The 23603-nt window shown below is 37.2% G+C and overlaps 1 protein-coding gene across 2 annotated transcripts in view; it reads right to left on the reverse strand.

The window, feature by feature from the left end:
* CSGALNACT2 (chondroitin sulfate N-acetylgalactosaminyltransferase 2) overlaps positions 1-20440 on the reverse strand; it is a 46376-nt gene extending 25936 nt beyond the window's left edge. For both annotated transcript variants that reach the window (XM_061198226.1, XM_061198230.1), the window contains exons 1-2: positions 20357-20440; positions 863-1797 (exon numbers count right to left, since the gene is read on the reverse strand). In XM_061198226.1, the coding sequence (XP_061054209.1) occupies positions 863-1523 (661 nt within the window). In that variant the 5' untranslated portion in view covers positions 1524-1797; positions 20357-20440. The remainder of the gene's footprint in view (positions 1-862; positions 1798-20356) is intronic.
* Positions 20441-23603: the final 3163 nt, after the last annotated feature.

Below are 23603 nucleotides of genomic sequence, written 5' to 3' on the forward strand. Positions count from 1 at the left end.
CCCTGATGGCCTCCAAAGGCTCAAGGTATTATATTATATTACAACAAGTGATACCCATGATGATTTAGGGTCAAAAAAAAAAAAAAAACCTACACGTGGTATACTGTTTACAGAATCGAGCAAAGAGAACTTTCAAGACATATTTGTATCCAAAATGGTTTTAAGTCTACAATTAAATATCTAGCAGGGGGTATTAAGATGGAGATGGGTTGGGATTTACAATTATTCCTGTTTATATTAATCAACAAATATCTTAAATTTATACAAGTGTTCCTCAACTTTTGAGTCATGTCCCATTTTGACATATAAAAATCCTATGCCCTTTCTGCAGTCTGTATTAGGAAAATAGGTTTATTTCTTTACTTTTCCAAATGCCAAATATGCTTTTCAAAACTATGTATGCCTCTTGATGTTCTGACATGTGTTTCTCCTCCACTCAAAATACAGAACAATCACTAATCTAAATTAGGTTCTTTTTCTTTCCTTTAGCAAATGGTTTTCAAATCTTGAGCCTTAGTTCATACATTTTAAAAAATATAAAAAAGGAACATCAAGACCAGTTAAGAGATGAATGCAAATACATATACGTGCAAAAACATATACAACCCTAAGAGCCCTTCAACTTGGGGAGTATTTTACTATATAAACTTAGATTTATTCTATTTCCCTGGTCCTTATTTTCTATTTTATCATGATCACATTATAACTTTTTCTAAAAAGCCACTTCAAATTCTTGGTGGAATTTAGTGGGTAAAAATTTAAATGTTTTAATACTGTGGATAATGACTGACATATTACAGCATACAATAACAGAATTTTGTCATACTAACATAACTATGGACCAACACTGTTTTCACATTACCTTCTATGAAGTCATTTTCATTAAATACCAGTTTTTCTCCAAGGGGACCATCCTCATCTTCCTGTTCATCGTCTTCATCAGGATTATTAATGACCTCCAAGCCAGCTTCAATAACTTCTACCAATTCATCTCGCTTATCTTTTCTAACTGGTTTTTCCTCAGGATGGCGAGTGAGACCCATTTCCAACTGGAATACTTTCATTAAGGTAAAACTTTCAAAGGGAATGACTCCATACTCACTAGGCAGTTTGGCTCCTATGCTAACTTCAGCTTTGTCAATTTGTGAATGAAGAAACTCTAAAAGATCACTAGGTGCTTGCTCTTTGTTGCCTTGATAGCCTATGCCATTAGCCCCTACATTCTTTCTCTCTTGCAGTGATCTCATCTTCTCACTCATTTCTTGCAATTCTTGTTTTAATTGGGCAATCTGGCGTTTCAGACTGGTTGCTCTGGTTTGATAATGTTCTTCTTGCTCCTGTAGGAGGGCTTGATAATACTCTTTACCATAATTTTCACCAACGATACCGGGAAGAGATGCATTTCCATCAGTCTGGGGGGCACATTCCAGAAGGTACAAAAATAATATTAAACTGCAGAGTAAAGCGAGACCCAACAGTAGCCAGTGGGTCCGGGTCTGAAGAATCAATCCTCTTCTAGGCATTCTTATTAATGTGGACTTGCCTAATGAGATGTGCTCTTTGCTTGTTCATACCTTTTGCGAAAGGTTATAAAAAAGTAAAAACAAAATCACGATTTCCATAAAAGGTACCAAAATGAATTTGGCTGTAGCTTAAAAAATTTCTTCCTTCAGCAGTGAATTCTACTTGCAGAAATGAGAAATAATGCATATTTCCTATACTGTTACCATGATATCCAGAATAAGGAAATCTGATCTACACAATCAGATAAAATCCATGACATGGGTGGTGATTTTTCTGAAAGAAACAGATCAGAATCAATCAGAATTTTGTTTCCTTAAGTATATCACACTGTTGACAGCTTCAGTAAACTTAGCTATGTGACTACCATAGACGGAGCACCAGGAGAGGCACTAATACAATATAGAATATTCAGTAAATGCTGGGAGAAAGTATTAAGAAAAATACCTTATGAAACACTAAAATATCACATGTAATACTTTCAACCAGAATGTCTACACATCCATAACCTGAATGAATCAAAGAAACATTAAACTTATGTTTAGCATAGTTTGTGTTACAATAGATAGATTCTATTGGTCCCTAACTATTTGAAAATTACATCACGTATAACTCTTTATTGACATAATATTTCAATTAACTCGCCATTTCCCACCTATAACATATCACCATTTGGGAGTTGAGTTTCTATAAAATGTTTTTGTTATGTTGATAATGGCTTTCTAGAGAGAGAGATTTTCTTCCAGTTTATTCAGTTCAAGCATTCTACTTCATTAATTTCTATAGCTCAACTCAGTCAATCTAAGAGCCTTAAAATTAAGTTGGGAGGAAAAGCAATTTCAGAAGGTCACAGACATCTGGAAAACACACTAAGAAACATTTTTACATCCAAAGTTCTCCAGTAGATTATTTGAGCATTAGATCACATAATTCTTTCCACTGTATTACACAGCAACAGATTTCCTACAACTCTGGAAAGTTTGGAGTCTATATAAAGAAAAACAGGAACATATTTATCTACAGGGGAAGAAAATCCAAGAACCGTTTATAAATTTACAAAATTACATGCTATCGCTTATACCACAACCAGCTATGTGAGCTCTTCCATGTTTCTTTCTAAACTAAGGATCTTTAATTCTAGAAATAGAGAAGGTTAAACCTAGGAGACAGGGAGCAGGGAAGGCCTCCACTGCAGAGAGAACTTCTATTCTAATGAAGGGTCTGTCAAGAAGAATATGTGACACTACAGCCTGCTTTTAACAGAGTTGGTTTCTACCAGTGCAGCAGAACCTATGGAAGAAGGTCACTAGAGAACATCAGCCCTCGTCAGTTTCTTGGTGATTAGGAAAGCCTGGATGCCTTCTGTGAAAAATGCTGCAATGTGTGTTTTTTGTGGCACATATTTATACAAAATGTAGGATAGATTCAAACTTCTTTTGGCTAGTGGATCACAAACAATGGACTTAACTACCCTTAGCCATTTATTACTTTAGTTAACCAAAAGATAACCAAGTATCTTTAAAATTTTAATTCACAAGTTTTACTATGATGGCATCTGTTTTACTGCTTATAAATCTTATTTATTTTAAGTGATATAGAAAAAAATAGGAAAAAAAAATTGGTACCGTATCAAGAAAACTAAGTAAAAAACAAAGCTAGTATTAGTTCTAGGACTTCAACATGTCTCAGAACTGTAATTCTTAGCATAAGAAACCACTTAAATTTCATTGTTTAAAAGTTAAAACTCAGAGGTATCTCTTAACTATAAGTTATTACTAGCCCGCTTATAGGGAAAAGAAAGATTAAAACTAAAAATGTGGGAACATAATCTTAAATAAGTTAATAAAGTTATATATATTTAACTATACTATATTCGAACTTGATAACAGAACTAACAGCATATAAGCTAAGTATGTCAACCTTATATTAATATGGTACCTCATAGGTTTTTTTCTTTATATAGACAATGTATTTTAAACTGTGAGATATCACCCATTAATGGGTCACTACCAAAGGTTTACTTTTCAGTGAAATAGAACAGGAAATACTGGTGCATATCACATATAGTAGTAAATTTTGTGTTGCAAATACACACACACACATATGCATGAGCTATCCACATAAAATGTATTTATAAGTGGGTTGTGATCCAAAAATCTTGAAAAATACTGATTTATAAGGTATTTTTATACATTACCCATGTCATCCTTTCAGAATAGTGTTGCTAGTATCTTCTTTTGTATAGGAAAAATAGATTCAGAAATGAAAAGATTTAAATAAGTTTATATAACTAATAAGTGGCAGCATTAAAGCCAAGGTCTTCATTCTCCCTCCTTTAAGCAAAATACAGGTCTGAGATATCTTACATGCTTATCTTACAGCTGAATATCTTACAGTTGAATATTATCCACTGAAATGAAAGAAAAGTTGCTGTAATTACTTTAAAGATTTTTTTGATGTGGACTATTTTTAAACTCTTTATTGAATTTGTTACAATATTGCTTCTGTTTTATGTTTTTTGGTTTTTTGGCCATGAGGCATGTGGGATCTTAGCTTCCCGACCAGGGATCAAACCCGCACCCCGTGCATTGGAAGGTGAAGTTTTAACCACTGGACCTCCAGGGAAGTCCCTGTAATTATTTTAGAATATAAATGTTAGTTCCATAGCTCTGTGGTTGTTAAACATAAAAGATTCCAATTAAAGTCATATTTGCCTTTATGTTCCCTGAAGGGAACTCTTTAACAACATCCTAAAAAACTAGATTAGGACAACTCTAAATATGTTAAGAATAGTATTAGAGAACACACCCATTTTCTGCTGTTACACCTTGACTGCCATCATTCTATGTAGTCTGTTTGTATGATAAACCAGGTTCATTCATAACCCAGAGTTAATCCCAAGCAACCTTCCAAGCACCAACAGCAGATAGTTAAGTGTTCTGAGGAGAGAATGGGATACTGTGGAAATGGGCAATTGAGCTGTCAAAGATACGTAAAACAAAATCAAAGAGCTCAGAGTAGAAAGAAACGTTAGGAGCCATCAATTCTTATGCTCTAAAACAGACTAAAGAGACTTCCTCTTATAGTCAAGATCAAGTAACATGGACCAGATTTACTCTCACACTGGAAACAACTAAAAACAAACAAAATCAATTAAAAAAAACACAAACCCCAATATATGAAACAATGATTTTCAAGATACTGAACATTAGGTAACAAAGTACACTGATCCTTGGAGGAACAAAAAACAAGTGATTGCACAGCTTTCTGCCTTAGTTTCCAGGCCATAGCACAGGGAGTCCCCTCCTAAGTAGAGCCCAGGTAACTCCCTGAGTTGATGAGGTGGAGCTGACAGTCTGAGGAGACCAAGGCAGCTAGGTTCAAAGGATATAGTACCAGAGGAGAGAGCTGGACAGGGAGAGAACTCCAGAGATCTAAAGAGGACACCCTTTGGGTGTGCAGCAGAACACTGATAAGGGCAGGCATATGAAGAAACTAACTGAGGCTAAGGACAGAAGCACACAAAAAATTAGAAGACACAGAACTCAGCATTCAAACAGGGCCAAGAATAGTGACTGTTCCCACCAGACAAACTGGAAAACCTCAAAATTCATGGGGCATTGGGTGGAGTACTCAAAAAGGTCTTGCCTCAGTAGTGGGAAATAATTAGCTCTAGACTAAACACGGGCCTGATCCTGCCAACAAACCTTAAAAGCAAGACCTGAAAGGTTTCCATATAACTGTACAACAAGCCTCACAAATATTATAGGAATATAAAAATATCCAGCATCCAGTAAAATAAAATTCAAAATGTTTGCCCTCCAAACAAAAATGATCAGGCATACAAAAAAAAAAGAAAAACACAACCCATAATGAAAAAATTAATGATTGAAACTGACCTAGAAATGACACAGATGCTGGAATTCACAGAAAAGGACATTAAAACAGTTATTATAACTGTATTTAAAAAGATATTCATGTTCAAAAAAATAGGGAGACACACAGGTGCTCTATTCATGTTTTTCATTATTTTTTCCTTCTACATTTTGAATAATTTCTGTTGCTGTGTGTTCAATTCATTAATATTTTGTTCTGAAATATCTGCTGTTAATCCCATTCAGTATATTTTTCATCTCAGAAATTGATGTTTTCATCTCCTTAGTTCAATTTGGATCTTTTTTTAATGTCATCAGCCCTCAAGCCAAAAAAATATTAAACACAAGCTACACAGGGACACATCCGCATATAAATAGCCCTCCAAGACTACAGTAAATAATTGTTTCTCTTAAACTCACAGAGTAAGAAAAATATAAGCAAAATGAAGAAGCAGAGGAATCGCTCCCAGTTAAAAGATCCAGAGAATTCCCCTGAAGGAACAAACAATGAAACAGACCTCTTTAGTCTAATAGACACTGAGTTCAAAAAGGAGGTAATGAAAAAACTGAAGAAATTAAGAAAGGGTATCAACAGAAATGAAGATTACTGTAAAAAGGAACTAGAAACTATAAGGAGGAGACAAGAAAAACTGGAAAATTCATTTGCTGAGATGAAAGTTGAGCTAAAGGCAACGAATAGCAGAATGAATAATGCAGAAGAAAGAATATGAGATCTGGAAGATAGAATAATGGAAATAACCCAATCAAAACAACAGACAGAAAGCCAAATGAAAAAAAAAACATGAAAGTAATATAAGAGAACTGTGGAATAATATAAAGTGTGCCAATCTACACATAGTAGGGATTCCAGAAGGAGAACAAAGAAAAAAGGGGATTGAAAATGTATTTGAAGAAATTATGGCTGAAAACTTCCCAAACCTAAAGAAGGAAACAGATATGCAGGAAGCACAGAGGGTCCCAAACAAGGTGAACCCGAACAGACCTACACCAAGACATATTATAATAAAAATGGCAAAAGTTAAAAATAAAAAGAGGATTCTAAAGGCAGCAAGAGAAAAAGAGTTAATTACAAGGGAACCCCCATAAGGCTATCAGTTAATTTCTCTAAAGAAACGTTGCAGCCAGAAGGGAGTGGCAAAATACATTCAAAGTCTTGAAAGGGAAAAATCTGCAACCTAGAATACTCTACCCAGCAAGGTCATCATTTAGAATAGTGTAGAAATAAAGAATTTCTCAAATAAGCAAAAACTAAAAGAATACAGCAATACTAAACCTATCCTAAAAGAAATATTGAAAGGTCTTCTCTAAACAGAAAAGAAGCAGGAAGATATAGGAAGGAGGAAATCACAACTGGAAAGTAAATCACTTGAATTAGCCGGTATACAGAGCAAAAAGAAAAAGAAAAAACCTATTTGTGAAAGCGATGATAAACACAAGGAACAGCAAAAGGATAAACGTGAAGATGTAAAAAAGGACATCAAAATCATAAAATGTGGGGAAGGAAAGTAAGAAAATGTAGATTCTTTTTTTTAGAATGTGTTAGAGCCTATACGACTATCAATCTAAAGCAAGCAAATATAGGAAGGGGTTAACATACTTGAAAAACAGGGCAACCACAAATCAAAAACATACAACAGATTCACAAAAAACAAAAAGAACACAAGCATAAAATAAAAGGAAATCATCAAACCACAAAAAGAAAAAGGAACAAAGAAAAAACATAGAATCAACTGGAAAACAAGGTTTAAAATGGCAATAAATATATATGTATCAATAATTACCTTAAATGTCAATGGACTGAATGCTCCAATCAAAAAACAGAGTGGCAAACTGGGTAAAAAAACAAGAGCCTACAATATGCTGCTGCCTACAAGAGAGCCACCTTAGAGAAAAGGACACACACAGATTGAAAGTGAGGAGATGGAAAAAGATATTTCATGCAAACAGAAATGACAAGAAAGCCACAGTTGCAATACTCGTATCAGACAAAATACTTCAAAACAAAGGCCATAAAGAAAGATAAAGAAGGAAACTATATAATGATAAAAGGATCAATACAAGAAGAAGATTTTACACTGGTCAACATATATGCACCTAATATAAGAGCATCCAAATACATAAAACAAACACTAACAGACATAAAGGGAGAAACTGATGGGAATACAATAATATTAGGAGACCTTAACACCCCACTCACATCAATGGACAGATCTTCCAAACAGAAAATCAGTAAGGCAACAGAGATCCTAAATGATACAATAGAACAGTCAGACTTAATTGATATTTTCAGGACATTACAGCCGAAAAAAAAAAAAAACAGAACACATTCTTTCCAAGTGCACATGGAACATTCTCTAGGACTGACCACATACTAGGGCACAAAACTAACCTCAACGAATTTAAGAGTACAGAAAATATTTCAAGCATCCTCTCTGACCACAACAGCATGAAACTAGAAATCAACCACAGGAAAAGAAATGAAAAAAAAATATATGATTACATGGAGACTAAGCAACATGCTACTAAAAAACCAATGGGTCAACAAGGAAATCAGAAAGGAAATTAAAAAATACCTTGAGACAAACAACAATAAAAACACAACCATACAAAATCTATGGGATGCAGGAAAAGCAGTTCTTAGAGGGAAGTTGACAGTGATACAGGCCTTCCTCAAAAAACAAGAAAAATCTCAAGTAAACAACCTAACCTACCACCTAAAAGAATTAGAAAAAGAAGAACAAATGAAACCTAAAGTCAGCAGAAGGAAGGAAATAATAAAGATCAGGGAGGAAATAAATAAAATAGAGATTTAAAAAAAAAAAAGAAAATATCACTAAAACCAAGAGCTGGTTCTTTGAAAGGATAAACAAAATTGACAAACCTCTGGCCAGGACCACCAAGAAGAAAAGAGGGAGAACCCAAATAAACAAAATAAGAAATGAAAAGGAGAAATCTCAACCAACACCACAGAAATATAAAAAGCCATAAGAAAATACTATGAACAATTATATGCCAACAAATTTGACAGCCTACAAGAAATGGACAACTTTCTAGAAACATACAGCCCACCAAAACTGAATCAAGAAGAAATAGATAATTTGAACAGTCCAATCACTAGCAGTGAAATAGAATCTGTAATAGTAATAAAAAAAAAACTCCCTACAAACAAAAGTCCAGGAACAGATGGCTTCACAGGCGAATTCCACCAAACATACAAAGAACTTATATCGATCCTTCTCAAACTCTTCCACAAGACTGAAGAGGAGGGAACACTCCCAAAGACATTCTATGAAGCCACCATCACCCTGATATCAAAACCAGACAAAGATACCACCAAAAAAGAAAGTTACAAGCCAATATCTTTGATAAATATAGATGCAAAAATTCTCAACAAAATATCAGCAAACTGAATGCAACAACACATAAAAAAGATCATACACCACCACCAAGTGGGATTCATCCCAAGTTCACAAGAATGGGTCAACACACGCAAATCAATCAATGTAATACACCACATTACAAAAGAAAAGTCAAAAACCACACAATCATCTCAACAGATGCAGAAAAAGCATTTGACAAAATTCAACATCCATTCACGATAAATCTCTTACCAAAGTGGGTACAGAGGGAACATATCTCCACATAATAAAAGCCGTTTATAACAAACCCACAGCCAATATAATACTCAATGTTGAAATGCTGAAAGTCTTCCCACTAAAATCTGGAACAAGACAAGGATGCCCACTCTCACCACTTCTTTTCAACATAGTATTGGAAGGCCTAGCCACACCAATCAGACAAGAAAAAGAAATACAGTAAGTCCACTATATACCAATGAGTTCCATTACGAAAGCATGTTCGTAAGTCCAACTTGTTCGTAAGTCCAACAAAGTTAGCCTAGGTATCCAACTAACAATCATCTATATAGTACTGTACTGTAATAGGTTTATAACACTTTTCACACAAATAATGCATAACAAACAAACACAAAAAATAAAACATTTTTAATCTTACAGTACAGTACCTGGAAAAGTACAGTAGTACAACAGCTGGCATATAGGGGCTGGCATCGAGTGAATAGGTAAGAAGAGTTACTGACTGGAGGAGGGAGAGGAGGTGGGAGATGGTAGAGCTGAAGGATCATCAGCAATAGGAGATGGAGGGCAAGCTGCAATTTCACTCATGCCTGACGTTGGTGGCACAGGTTCTGGTTCCTTGCTGGATTCAATTCTATCTAACCTCTTAAAAAAAATGATCCGGTGATATCTGGGTAGTAGCTCTTTTTTTCTTGTCATAGAAGACACAGACTAGCACTGGATTGTATTCTGAATGGCTGCTGCAACCTTTGTGTACCGTTCTATGTCCAGGTCCTCTGCCTCAAAAACTAACAGTGCCTCCTCAAACAGAACTAACTTACATGATTAGACATGTGAACGCACATTCGAATCTTTGAAAGCTCCCAACTTGAAGGTTCGTATGTAGGGGACTTACCGTAAAAGGTATTCAAATCGGAAGGGAAGAGGTAAAATTGTCACTATATGCAGATAACATGATACTATATATAGAAAGCCCTAAGGACTCCACACAGAAACTACTATATCTAATAAATGAATTCACCAAAGTACCAGGATACAAGATTAACATTCAGAAATCGGTTGCATTTCTTTACACTAACAATGAAATACCAGAAAGGGAATGTAAAAAAAAATAAATAAATAAAATAAACCTTTTAAAATCACACCAAAAAAAATAAAATACCTAAGAATAAACCTGACCAAGGAACTGAAAGACTTATACTCTGAGAAGTATAAAACATTAATAAAGGAAATTAAAGATGATTCAAAGAAATAGAAAAATTTCCCATGCTCAAAAATTTATATGGAACCATAAAAGACCCAGAATTGCCAAAGCAATCCTGAGGAAAAAAACAAAGCAGGAGGCATAACTCTCCCAGACTTCAGACAATACTACAAAGCTACAATAAACAAAACAGTGTGGTATTCGTACAAAAACACAATATATGGAGCAATGGAAAAGAGAGTCCAGAAATAAACCCACACACCTACAGTCAATTAATCTTCAACAAAGGTGGCAAGAACATAAAATAGGAAAAAGTCTCTTCAGCAAGTGGTACTAGGAAAGTTGGACAGCTGCATGTAAACCAATGAAGTTAAAACACACCCTCATACCATGCAGAAAAATAAACTCAAAATGGTTTAAAGACTTAAACATAAGACATGACACCATAAAACTCCTAGAAGAGAGCATGGGCAAAACATTCTCTGACATAAATCGTACCAATGTTTTCTTAAGTCAGTCTCCCAAGTCAATAGAAATAAAAACAAAACCAAACAAACAGGACCTAATTAAACTTACAAGCTTTTGCACAGCAAAGGAAACCATAAAAAAAAAAAAAAAAGACAACCTACGGAGTACTGGGAGAAAATATTTGCAAATGACGTGACTGACAAGGGCTTAATCTCCAAAATATACAAACAGCTCATACAACTCAACAAAAAAAAAAACAAACAACCCAATTGAAAAATGGGCAGAAGACCTTAACAGACATTTCTCCAAAGGAGATATACAGATGGCCAGTAGGCACATGAAAAGATGCTCAACATCGCTAATTATTAGAGAAACGCAAATCAAAACTACAATGAGGTGCCAACTCACACCAGTCAGAATGGCCATCATTAAAAAGTCTACAAATAACAAATGTTGGAGAGGGTGTGGAGAAAAGGGAACTCTCCTACACTGTTGGTGGGAATGTAAGTTGGTGCAGCCACTGTGGAAAACAGCATGGAGGTTCCTCAGAAAACTAAAAACAGAATTACCATATGACCCAGCAATCGCACTCCTGGGCATACACCCAGATAAAACTACAATTCAAAAAGATACATGCACCCCTATGTTCACAGCAGCACTATTCACAATAGCCAAGACATGGAAACAACCCCAATGTCCATCGACAGATGAATGGATAAAGTAGATGTGGTACATATATACAATGGAATACCACTACTCAGCCATAAAAAAGAATGAAATAATGTCATTTGCAGCAACATGAATGCAACTAGAGATTATCATACTAAGTGAAGTCAGAAAGAGACAAATACCATATGATATCACTTATATGTGGAATCTAAAACATGGCACAACTGAACCTATCTACAAAACAGAAAGAGACTCACAGACATAGAGAACAGACTTGTGGTTGCCACGGGAGAGGGGGGAGGGAGAGGGATGAACTGGGAGTTTGAGGTTAGTAGACGTAAACTATTACATGTAGAATGGATAAACAACAAGGTCCTATTGAATAGCACAGGGAACTATATCCAATCTCCTGGGATAAACCATAATGGAAAAGAATATAAAAAAAGAATGTATATGTTTGTATAACTGAGTCACTTTACTGTACAGCAGAAATTAGCACAACATTGTAAATCCACTATACTTCAACTAAAAAAAAAAAGTACAAGACTTGTATTCTGAAAACTACAATACACTGTTAAAAGAAATTAAAGATTTAAATAAGTGGAAAGATACCGATGCTCATTGACTGAAGACTTGATATTATTAAGATGGCAATACTCTCAAAATTGATTTACAGATTCAACACAATCCTCTTCAGATTCCCAGCTTTACAGTAATTGACAAGCTTATCCTAAACTCATGGAAATTCAAGGAACCCAGAACAGCCAAAACAGTACTGAGAAAGAATAACAAAATTGGAGAACTCAACTTTCCCATTTCAAAACTTACTTCAAAGCTACAGTAATCAAGATAGCATGGAACTAGCCTAAGACTAGACATATGGATCAATGGGATAGAATTTAGGATCCAGAAATAAACCTTCACATTAAGTCAAGTGATTTTCAACAAGGGTGGCAAGGTAACTCAATGGGAAAAGAACAGTCTTTTCAATAAATGGTGCTAGGATACCTGGATACTCACAAGCAAGAGAACGAAACTGAATCTCTACCTCACCCTACAGTCAAAAGTTAACTCAAAATGGGTCAAAGATCTAAATGTAAGAGTTAAAACTATAAAGCTATACACTTATAAACAAAACATAAATGTAAATCTTTGTAACCTTGGATTAGGCAATGGTTTCTTAGATCTATGACACCAAAATACCAAAGACCAAATATATAAATTAGACTTCATTAAAATTAAAAACTTTTGTGTTGTAAAGGGTATCATGAAGAAAGTGAAAAGGATGGGAGAAAATATTTGTAAACCATATATCTACTAGGAAATATAATAGAATATATAAATATATATATATATAGAATATATAAGATGCATCTAGAATATATAAGATGCATCTAGAATATATAAAGAACTCTTACAACTCAATATTAAAAAAATAAATAACCCAATGAACAAAAGGCATGAATAGACATTTTTCTAAAGATTAAGCCTATAAGCATATGAAAATATGGTCAACATCATAAACCAATAGGGAAATGCAAATGAAAACTACAATGAGATACCACTTCATATGCACTAGGATATAATTTAAAATGAATTATAGGGGAGAAGGGCATAATAGGGGAAGGGGGTTAAGAGGTACGAACTACTAGGTTTAAAGTAAATAAGATACAAGGATGTAATGCACAGCACAGGGAACATAGTTAATAATTTATAACTTTAAATGGAGTATAACCTATAAAAATATTGAATCATTATGTCATACACCTGAAACTAATACTTTAAGTCAACTGTACTTCAATTTAAAAAAATCACAAAATGAATCATAGATCTAAATGAAAACCTTAAAATATAAAACTAGAAGCATAAGAGAAAATCTCTGTGAACTTGAATTAGGCAAAGATTTCTTTGATATGACACTAACAGCATAACTGATAAACTGGACTTCATCAAAATATGTGCTCTTTGAAGAACACTACAAAGGGAATGGAAAAACAAGTGACAGGCCAGGAGAAAATATGAGCAAAGCATATATATGATAAAAGACTTGTATTCAGAATCTATTTTTAAAAGTATCAAAATGCAATAATAACAAACACAATCAAAAATTGGCAAAAGATTTGAAGAAACACTTCAAATAAGCAGCACATGAAAAAAAATACTCAACACTGTTAGCCATCAGGGAAATGCAAATTCAAACCAAAATGAGACACCACAATGGCTAATCTTAGATGGGCTAAAATTAAAAAGATTGATATGTTGGTGACAATGTGGAGGAGCTAGAACTTTAATACACTGCTGGTGGTAATGTGAGATGGTTTCACAGTTTCTTAACAAGTTAAATATAAGCCTATCGCTTGATTGAGCCATTCCATTCCTAGACATTTAACCAAGAGAAATGAAAGCATATGTCCATACAAAGACTTGTACACAAATGTTCATAACAGCTTTATATGAAACAGCCAAAAACTAGAAATAACTCAAATGTCCATTAACAAGTGAATGGATAAACAAACTAATACAGCCATACAATGGAACACAGCTCAGCAATAAAAAGGAATAAACTACTGATACATGTTTCAATATGGGTGAATCTCAATAATAGAAGCCCAACAAGAAAGGAGTACAATGAAAGAGTATGATTCCATTTATATAAATTCTAGAAAACGTAAGGTAATTTGTAGTGACAGAAAGCAGAGGAGTCACTGGTTGCCTGGAATGGGGCGAGGGTAGGGAAGGTCGTACTAGGAAGAAATTATAAAAGGGCACAAAGAAACTTTTGGGAGTGATGGATTTGTCCATCATTTTGATTGTGGTGATGATTTCAGGTATATACAGTATGTTCAAATTATCAAATTTTATACTTTAAACATGTGCAGTTTATTGTAAGTCAATTATACCTCAATGAAGCTGTTTAGTAGTGCCAAAGAGGCATTTGTAAGTAAACTCCATTTTGTTCATTAAGACAAATATGAAGATTTGTTGACTACAAATCTGGATTTAAAAAAACAAAATGAAACATACACCAGGCCCCGGCCCCCACAAAAGTAGTACTCAGATTACTCTGAAAGTCTTGTTACATCTTTTCTATTTGCCTTGTGCTTCTGAGAAAACAAGAGTATTAAAGATAGTTCATTCTACAGTAATGATCCCTAAATAATATGACCTTTAACCAGTTTCTACTCAAACATTTGATTCTATAATTTTATGAAACTACCAATAAACATTTCATAATCACTTCCAGGATGCTTACACTGCAGTGTGCCAAACTAACTTCTGCACTAAGAGTAGCCTACTGCCTTCTGCAAAATACAAGCAACCCATTTGAATCTGAATCTATTTATTTTCAACGTTCTAGTCTGTATAATCTTTCTAAATTTTCTGAACAATTTCTAAAGTTTTCAAATACTAAATGTATAATTTTGAGTTCATTTTTTAAACAACAAAAAGTCACAAAAATTATTAGGAAAACAAAACCTCTGTCAGCAGACTAAACTAAAACATTATGAAGTACAAACACACGTAAGGGAGGGAATTAGAACTTTTTACTTCTTGAGCAACTGATGAGTATTACAATGATACATGGATTCTTTAAGGTCATTGAATGAATACTTTGTAAATATTTAGAAATACTGATCACCAAAAGGCAGCGTGCATTCAACAAATATTTGAGTACCTACTGTATGTCAGGCACTGCAATGAATGGAATATTCCCCCCCTCACCGGCAAATTCATATGTTGAAATCCTAACCCCCAATATGGCAGTATTAGGAGGTAGGGCCTTTGGGAGGTAATCAGTTCATGAGGGTGGAGCCCTCCTGAATGGGATTAGTGTCCTTATGAGAGAGACCCCAGAGAATTAAGTAGCCCTCTTTCTGCCTTGTGAAGATACAAGAAGTTGGCAGTCTACAACCTGGAAGAGGATCCTCACCAGAACCCAACTATGCTGGCACCCTGATCTCAGACTTGAGAAATATATTTGTTGTTTATAAGCCACTCAGTCTATGGTACTTTGTTATAACTGCCCACACTGACTAAGACAGCCACTGTGTTGGGTGCCAAGAACAAGTAACATCAGATGGATCGTTTTGACAAGTGTTTCCAGGGAAAACTAAATTTATGGTACGTGGATTTCAGCAAAACAAATGGGAGTAATACCCATATCTTCATAAATAAAGCAGAAAATTGTGCCAAAGGCAGCCTGTGGCACAGTAAAAACAGAGTCAAGTGTCATAGCTACTTAATAGCTATGTAATCTTGAGCATAATACTTAACCTTTCTGGGCTTCGTCTGTAAAAAGAAATCACTTGCTTGGATTGCCAAGGTTCTTTCCAAGATGTTACAATTCCTTTGATGAACGATAAACTAAAACTACACACACACACACACACATACACACACACATTCTTATTTTTTGGAGGACAAATCTGATTTAAATGCACATGCCCTTTAGTGCAACAATTTGCAATTCCACTTTTAAGATTCTAAACTACAGAAATATTCATACTAGTATATAAAGTCACATGCATAAGATGTTTACTAGTGTTATATGTAACAGCTAAATAAAAATAAAAGCAACTTTATCCATCAGTAGGGGAAAGGTTCAGTAAACTGCAGACATTTATACAATAGAATGTCTATCTAAAAGGAATGAGGTAGATCCAGATGTGCTGACATAGATAGTATCTATACAATGGTGTTAACAAATTACAAATAATTCTTTCAGTTTTTGTCTGTATAATAGTCTTGGGAGCCAGATACCCTAAGTTCACATATCTGCTCGACCACTTTCTAACTCATCAACACAGACAAGTTCCTTAATAAGTTTCAGTTTTCTCACCCGTTAAGTGGGTACAGTTACAGCACCTACCTTGGAGTATTATTGTAACAATTAACTACGTAAAACATGACAAGCATTAAGTGTTCAATAAGTTTTAGGTATTATTTCCCATTACTCAAAGTTTTGTTTTGTTGTTGTTAATGGTTAAACCTATCAAGCTTTTCCTGTATTACTTCTCAATTTTGGCTTCCCTACCAGAAATAATCCTACTATAAAATGTATTTCCTCAAATAGATAGTCAATTCTTACCACTTATTAAACAATCCATGCTCTTGACACTAATTTAAAATGCCACTTTAATCATAAGCAAAATTCCTATATATATGGAAGTCTATTTCTGGCCTCTAAATCGGGGGTTAGCAAACATTTTAGGTAAAGGGTCAAGTAGCAAATATCACAACCAATTAACTCTGCCTTGTAGCACAAAAGAAGCCACAGAAAATGCGTAAATGAATGGCACATGTGTGTTCCAATGGACACTAAAATCTGAACTTCATATAATTTTCATGTTACAAACTATTATTCTTTTTTTCCCAAGCACTTAAAAATATAAAAGCCACTCTTAGGTCACAGATCATACTAACACAGGTGGTCAGCCAGATTTGGCAATCCATGCTCTAAACCCTTACAATTTTTACACTCCTAAAAATTTTTTATATTTATAAAATTCCACAAAATAAATACACGTGATAAAAAGGTTAAACACGATATAAGGGCATAGAGTGACACCTCTCCCTTCTATCCCAGGGGCCCAGTTCCCCTCTCCAGTTTTTCTGTATCCTTTTATTTATTTATTTTATTACTATTTTTTTTGGCTGTGTTGGATCTTCGTTGCTGCGGCGGGCTTTCTCTAGTTGCGGTGAGTGGGGGCTACTCTTTGTTGCAGTGCGTGGGCTTCTCATTGTGGTGGCTTCTCTTGTTGTGGAGCACAGGCTCTAGGCGCACGGGCTTCAGTAGTTTTGGCATGTGGGCTCAGTAGTTGTGGCTCCCGGGCTCTAGAGCGCAGGCTCAGTAGTTGTGGCGCACGGGCTTAGTTGCTCCATGGCATGTGGGATCTTCCCGCACCAGGGATTGAAGCCACATCCCCTGCATTGGCAGGCGGATTCTTAACCACTGCGCCACCAGGGAAGTCCCTTGTGTATCCTTTTAAATCTACTGACACTATTAACATCTCAGCAGACATAGTCTTATATGTATATACATGACTTTCTACATGTTAATTCATCTATAGGATAAATCCCTGTAAATGGAACTGCTGGGACAAATTTCCTTAAAGCATTCATTCCAACATGTAACTGGTCAGTATCTATAGCGTAGATACTCAGGATAAGCCTTCCAACATGCCTTTACCTATTACCCACCTTCCCAATCAACTTTAAAATCACGTTAAATATTTCTTCCAGATTACAGACTTGAAAACTATACCTACTCTGGTTTATGAATCCTTCCTTTGTATTGCATTAAATTTCTTAGCTATAGTTATCAATGCCTTGGAGTAAAGAAATAAATTTTACTGTTTTCTTTGATCACTGTTTATTGAATTCCACATCTATTTTTCTTGGATTAATTTTTCATTTGATATAGTACATCCTGAGGTATTCCTAGTGGTTCTGGGTGAAAATGACTTTATTTTGCCCTCACTTTGAATGACAGTTCGGTTAGGGATCAGATTTTGAATTCGAAATATGTCCAATGGAAAAAAAAAATGTCCAGCGAGCACTTTTAAAACTCTGCTCCACTGTCATCCAGCATTCCATGTCTCAGATTAGAAGTCTAATCAGGCTGCCCAAGATTCTGCCTGGATACTCTTACCTTCATGATCTGTTATCTCTGTGGTTATTTCTCCTCTTCCAATTTCTATTCCCTCCTGGAATTCCTATTAGATGTACATTGGCCCTCTCCTGGATCCATTTTCCACGTTAGCTATTTTTCCCTACTTTCTATGTTTTAATATTCAAGAACTGATTGCGTGTTTTCAGGGCAGCCTGTATGTGTTCAGTAGGCATGATACCCTCTGAAATCTAAGCATATTAACATTTATCTTAAAGTTTTTTTCTTTTTCTTACATGAACTACATTGCTTCAGGTCCAGTCCTTGTATCTGTTCAGTCTGGGCCATCTCTTACATGCTACTGATTTCCCACAAATGTTTAGTGATTTTTGTTGTCTGTTCCCATTATAAATGTATCAGTATCTCAGTACAGGTGGAAATCACTGTACTCCTATAGTAAATTCACATTTGTAACTAACCTTATAATTCAATTTTACATTTATCCTAGGACTTTGTACAGTATGACAACAACAATGTAAGTTTTTTGACTTGCAATCCTATGATTCTTCAATCCATTTTTAAGCACATCCTTTTGGTGTTTCATTTCCCCTAGCAACCACTAACTTGAGTAACACAGTTCTTACCTAAGTGTTATACAAGACGCTTCAGGGACAGAACATCACCAGCTCTATCTAACAGACTTGTCTAACAGACAGTTAAACAAATAATGACAGTCTGGTAGAAGACTGTCATAGATGTGCAATCCAAGGAGTAAATAATAATAATATGGTAATGAATCACTTAAGTCTTGAAATCATAATAGTTATGCTTTTTGCCAATCTTTAATGTTATAGAAGTTAAAATAACAAATTGTATTTTTTAAAAAGGAAGACTCCATGATGGTTAAAACGTAATTTTCCACCTACCTTATGATTTAGCCATTCCACAGCTGACAGAAATGCACAGATGTTCACCAAGACATTTATAAGAATGTTCATAGCATTCTTCTAAATACATAATATACAAAAACTGGAAACATAAATATCCACCAACAGAGGAGTGCCATATAATGATGCAACGGATTACTACACAGTAATAAAAAAGAAATTAACTACTGATACATGAAACATTATGGATGAATCTCATAATCAATATGCTGAGTATACTGTAGGATTCCATTAATATCAAGCCCAAAATAGACAAAACTAATAGATGATGACAGAAATCAGAATACTGATGGGGGGGTGGGCAGGGGTATAACTGACTTGGAAGCAGCAGGGGGAAACTCCTGGAATGATGGAAATGTTCTACAGGTATAATATGAAACCTGGTGGTTGCACAAATTAATAAAAACATAAAAATTCACTGAGGTGTACAACTAAGATTTATGCGCTTGATGACTTCATAGATATTTTATATCTCAATCAAAAAGTTAAGAAAGAAAAAAAATGTAATTTCCAAACTGAGGGAACTAAAACTGTGTTTACTTATGTCAAAATTCTCTGAGCCATAAATACTGGATATCCAACATCCTTTTTACGTTAAGTAATAAGACAACTTCAGACAAATGGTATCAGAATAATAATACAAAATGAACGTTAACATCCTCAGTCATAAACTACTACTTGGAGTCCTACTTCCATGTTCGAAGTCCTGTTTTAATACAACATTAACGCCAGCAAAAATCAAGGCCCAGCTCCTGAGAACCTTCAATGATAGTTAAATGTCCGGACATTGCATATAAATCTCAAAAGTAGTCTGACGGATAAAAGCTTCAGATTTATAATCAAATTTTCATTCTGCCAATAACATCATAAATAAAAGCTTCACTATGGCGTTTACAAATTATTCCTCGGCAAGTTGCTCAGGAATAGTGTAATTTTCAAGAAGTCTAAAAATGCAAGAGGCTTCCCGTCCCGTGGTCTCCTCGGCGCCACTAATTCCTACACAAATATGCATCTTTTAAAGGTGCCTAGCGTCTGGCAGGCATAGAAAGGCTGCCGCCAGAGAATACTAATTTAACGCAATAAAGCGGTAACAGCTGACTACAAAGTTTACCCACTGAGGGGAGCAGAGATGGTGGTGAGTTGGTTTAAAAAAAAAAAAAAGTGATAAAAATAAAACACACGCAAACCAACGGTCTCCGGCAGCACAGTTCTGAAAAGACAAGTCAAACGGCTCCGAAAAACCGCGGCTTTTCCTGACACCGGAGCAGACTCCGGAGGGCTTGCGGCGAACCCACGGGGACAGGGCCCCCAGGAGAGCTCGTCCGTGAGGTGACCCGACCCCGACGGGAACCCACAGTCCGGGGCCCGCGCCCCAGAGCCCGCACGGGCCAGGCCCGAACCCTGGGAGCCGCGGGCAGGCGAGACCGGGTGGCCCGGGTACTCACCGACTTCACCCGCCTGTGCACGGCGGCCGCCGCCCCGCCACCACCTCCCGAGCCGCGGGCACACCTGGGCGGCGCCCGACTCGCTGGGGCCGCCACCAACTCCCCGCCCACCCTCCGGGCGCGCCGCCGCGCCGACAACCTCCACTTCCGGCGCGCGTGAGGAAATGAGGCCGCCGCCGCGGCGCGCGCCCGCCCCGGCCCCGCCCGCGCCCGCCCCGACCCCGCCCACGCCCGTCCCGCGCCCAGTGCTTGGCATAGAAAAGCTCAGTAACTGGCGTCCAGTACTGATTAACTCTGTATCTGTTACAAATGTGTCTGTGTGTGTGTGCGCGCGCGCGTGTAGCCCAAAAAACGATTTGTGGAGGCTAGGAGAGTGCGGGAGGCAGGAAACCGCTCTTGCCCGAGCAAGCGTCTGCAGGGATGGGAGTACCAGCTCCGGCCGGACGGCTGGTTTGCAGGAGGGAGGGACTCAGCGGAGGATGGCAGCGCTTTCCTGCCCGGGAGCCTTTGCCCTGGGAGCTGGAGGGGGCGATGAGTGCCTGCGTGGGCACTGAGCTAAGGACTGACAGGTCGCCAGAAGTGTCCGAGCATCCTCAGGAGGGCTGGGCTGCGCGTGAGGCCCCAGCGAGGAAGCCCTGGGCTGCCAGTCACTCCATTTCTTTGGATCTGAATTTCCGTATATGTGAAAGGAGGGGGTTGAGGTAGACTTTCTGGAAAATGGCTTCGAGGTCTCACATTGTATGACTTTAGTGGGTGGCCCTGACATCCCCTACACTCAGATGCTTATTCCAGGGACATCCCCAAGGCATTCTGTCCGGCCCTGAGCTGAGCAGGTGACGGGATACCGGGCAGCACCAGCCCCTGCCTGTGTCTGGGCAGGACATGGCTGTGCTAAGAGGGGATCTGCCGCCAATCTAGGCTCTGCTCTCCTTAGCAGGTTACCTTGGCAGGCTATGTGGGCTTAGCCTCTCTAAGCCTCAGTTTCCTCAGCTGTGTTATGGGGACAATAATAGTACATGCTTCCTAAGATTGTTGTGAGGATTAAATGCAATTTTGCATTTGAAGTGGTTGGCACTGTGCTTGGCAGGTAGGTGGCAGGCAGTCAGAGCTCATTGTTATCATCAAGTGCATTAGTTAGAGCAGAAGTCTGGGGCGACTGTGGTGGTACATCCTGTAGGAGTGGCAGCATTCCAGGGGGATCTGTTCCTAATCACAGCTGTCTTCATTGGATGATGGTTGTTGGGATGTCTTTAACTTGGATGGTCTCCTTGGATATGTCCTGTGGGGAATTCCATGGGTAGGAGAGTCTGGACAGCCTACTTCTAAGCCAGGCTTGCTGAATGTCCAGTCTCTACCCAACTTCAGGATCTCACTCCTCTCTCATGTCACTTCTGAGCAAATGGAAACATTTATGGTTCTAACACCCCTTCCTCCTCAACCTGGCCCAAGAGTAAATAATTCATCTAGTCATAGACTCCATGGGTCTGTAAGCTCCTGAAAGTAAGGACCATGTCTTTTTCATCTCCCAGTACTTTGCACATAGTAAGTGTTCAACAAATATGAATTGAATTGGTTAAAATAAGAACATGCAACAATCCCTCTCTTGTTCAGAATCTCTACCACTTGACCAGCTCCTCAAGCAGACGGCATGCCTGATTACATTTTCTGCCTGCCGTAATTAAGGTTTTGGTCTGGTTGGCTGGTTATGTTCTAGTGTGAGTTTCCTGACATCCCTGTGGAGTAGGTTATGGTCCTTAGTTTACAATGGAGAAAACGGAAACTCAGAGAGGAAACTGCATAAGCTCTCCCAGGACAGGACCTGGCATGAACTCATGGCATAGGGTCATTTCTTTAAAACTATTCTTTGAATCCTCCATTAGAATTGTTTTTAAAATAATTGAGGTTCTGCCATCAATGGATTTAAATTGTAAGCTTATTATTAACTGCCAAATCAAATACTAAATGTATATAGTTTGAATTTGGAGAGAAGATAATGCTTAATTCAAATTCTATGGCAGATAATGGATAATATACTGGGGCTTATAAAATAAGTAGTTCACTTGGGAAAAATACTAAAGCACAACTGTGGTATGATTAGTATCAGAAGAATGTAGTTTAGAAAAAAAAACCCAAAAATTTCCCACCAATCTCTAATCTGAGGCTTTTTTGTTTTAAACTATGAAGCTTTCCCATTCCCCTAGCCTGCCTTTGAGTCTCTGCCAAAAGTAAGTGATGGGTCTGATGCCCTGGCTACCACAAGCTCTGAATAAATAGCCTTTGCCTGTTTCATTTGGGCAATCTTCATTTGCTTCCAGTTTTCCTGGTAGCCCCGCCAAGATATGGTCTGCATCATAGTCTGCTTGTTACCTCAGACTACAGCCTTCAATCAGGTGTGGCACCCACAGTGGCCTACTTGTGCCTTGCAGTTCGTGGTTTTGGGTCTTACCTCTGCTCTCTTTGTGTTGAGTTCCTTGGCTATTTATTCTCAGTTTGGTACTCAGCTTTTGTTATTGGTTCATATTTGTTTGGCATCTTTGATAGAATCAATTCATTCTTTTGCATCCTTTTTGCTGTCTTTTGTGTTACTGTTCTGTGTTGTACTGTCTAAAAGTGTTGTTTGTCATAAGAAGGAGAATCATGGTGTAGAACACAGGCATACTAGGCCCTACAACCTGTTGCTCCAGCCAGCCTCACTGACCTGTGAGTTTGGGGTTCTCACCAGACTGGCATCCACTAGGACCAACGTTATTGCAGTTGCCAGTAAAACTGGATGGGGTTCTTCCATCTCGATTTTGTGTCCAGAGAGACATGAGGTGCACAAGCATTACATTCCTACCCACTGTTGCCAGCTCTCATGGTGTTGCCTAAGTCTAAATCCTCTCCTCCTCCAGGAAAACTCCTGCTTCTTTTATGTGGTCTCTTTGCAATCCCAGTTCTTGGGTCTATCTCTCTAAATGGCAAAACTTCACCAAGGATGCTTTGGGCCTTCAGTGGCCACTCTGAACATTCCATGTGAACAAGTTTGTTCATTTGAGAGATGCATTAGAAAAGAAAGGGAACAAGATTTCTCAGGCCCAGTGGTAGCATTTTTTGATTGGTACTCAGAGGTCACCAAATAGAATCCTGATTCAAAAATTGTTTCCCTAAACGATTCTTTGGCCAAAGCTAATGAGAAATTTGACAAATTTAAGCAACAACGAACTAGACTCTTTTTCCTAGAAAAACCTTCCTCTGCTTGTCCCCCAGT

The sequence above is a fragment of the Eubalaena glacialis genome, chromosome 1, assembly GCF_028564815.1.
Source record: "Eubalaena glacialis isolate mEubGla1 chromosome 1, mEubGla1.1.hap2.+ XY, whole genome shotgun sequence".
Taxonomy (NCBI): Eukaryota; Metazoa; Chordata; class Mammalia; order Artiodactyla; family Balaenidae; genus Eubalaena; species Eubalaena glacialis.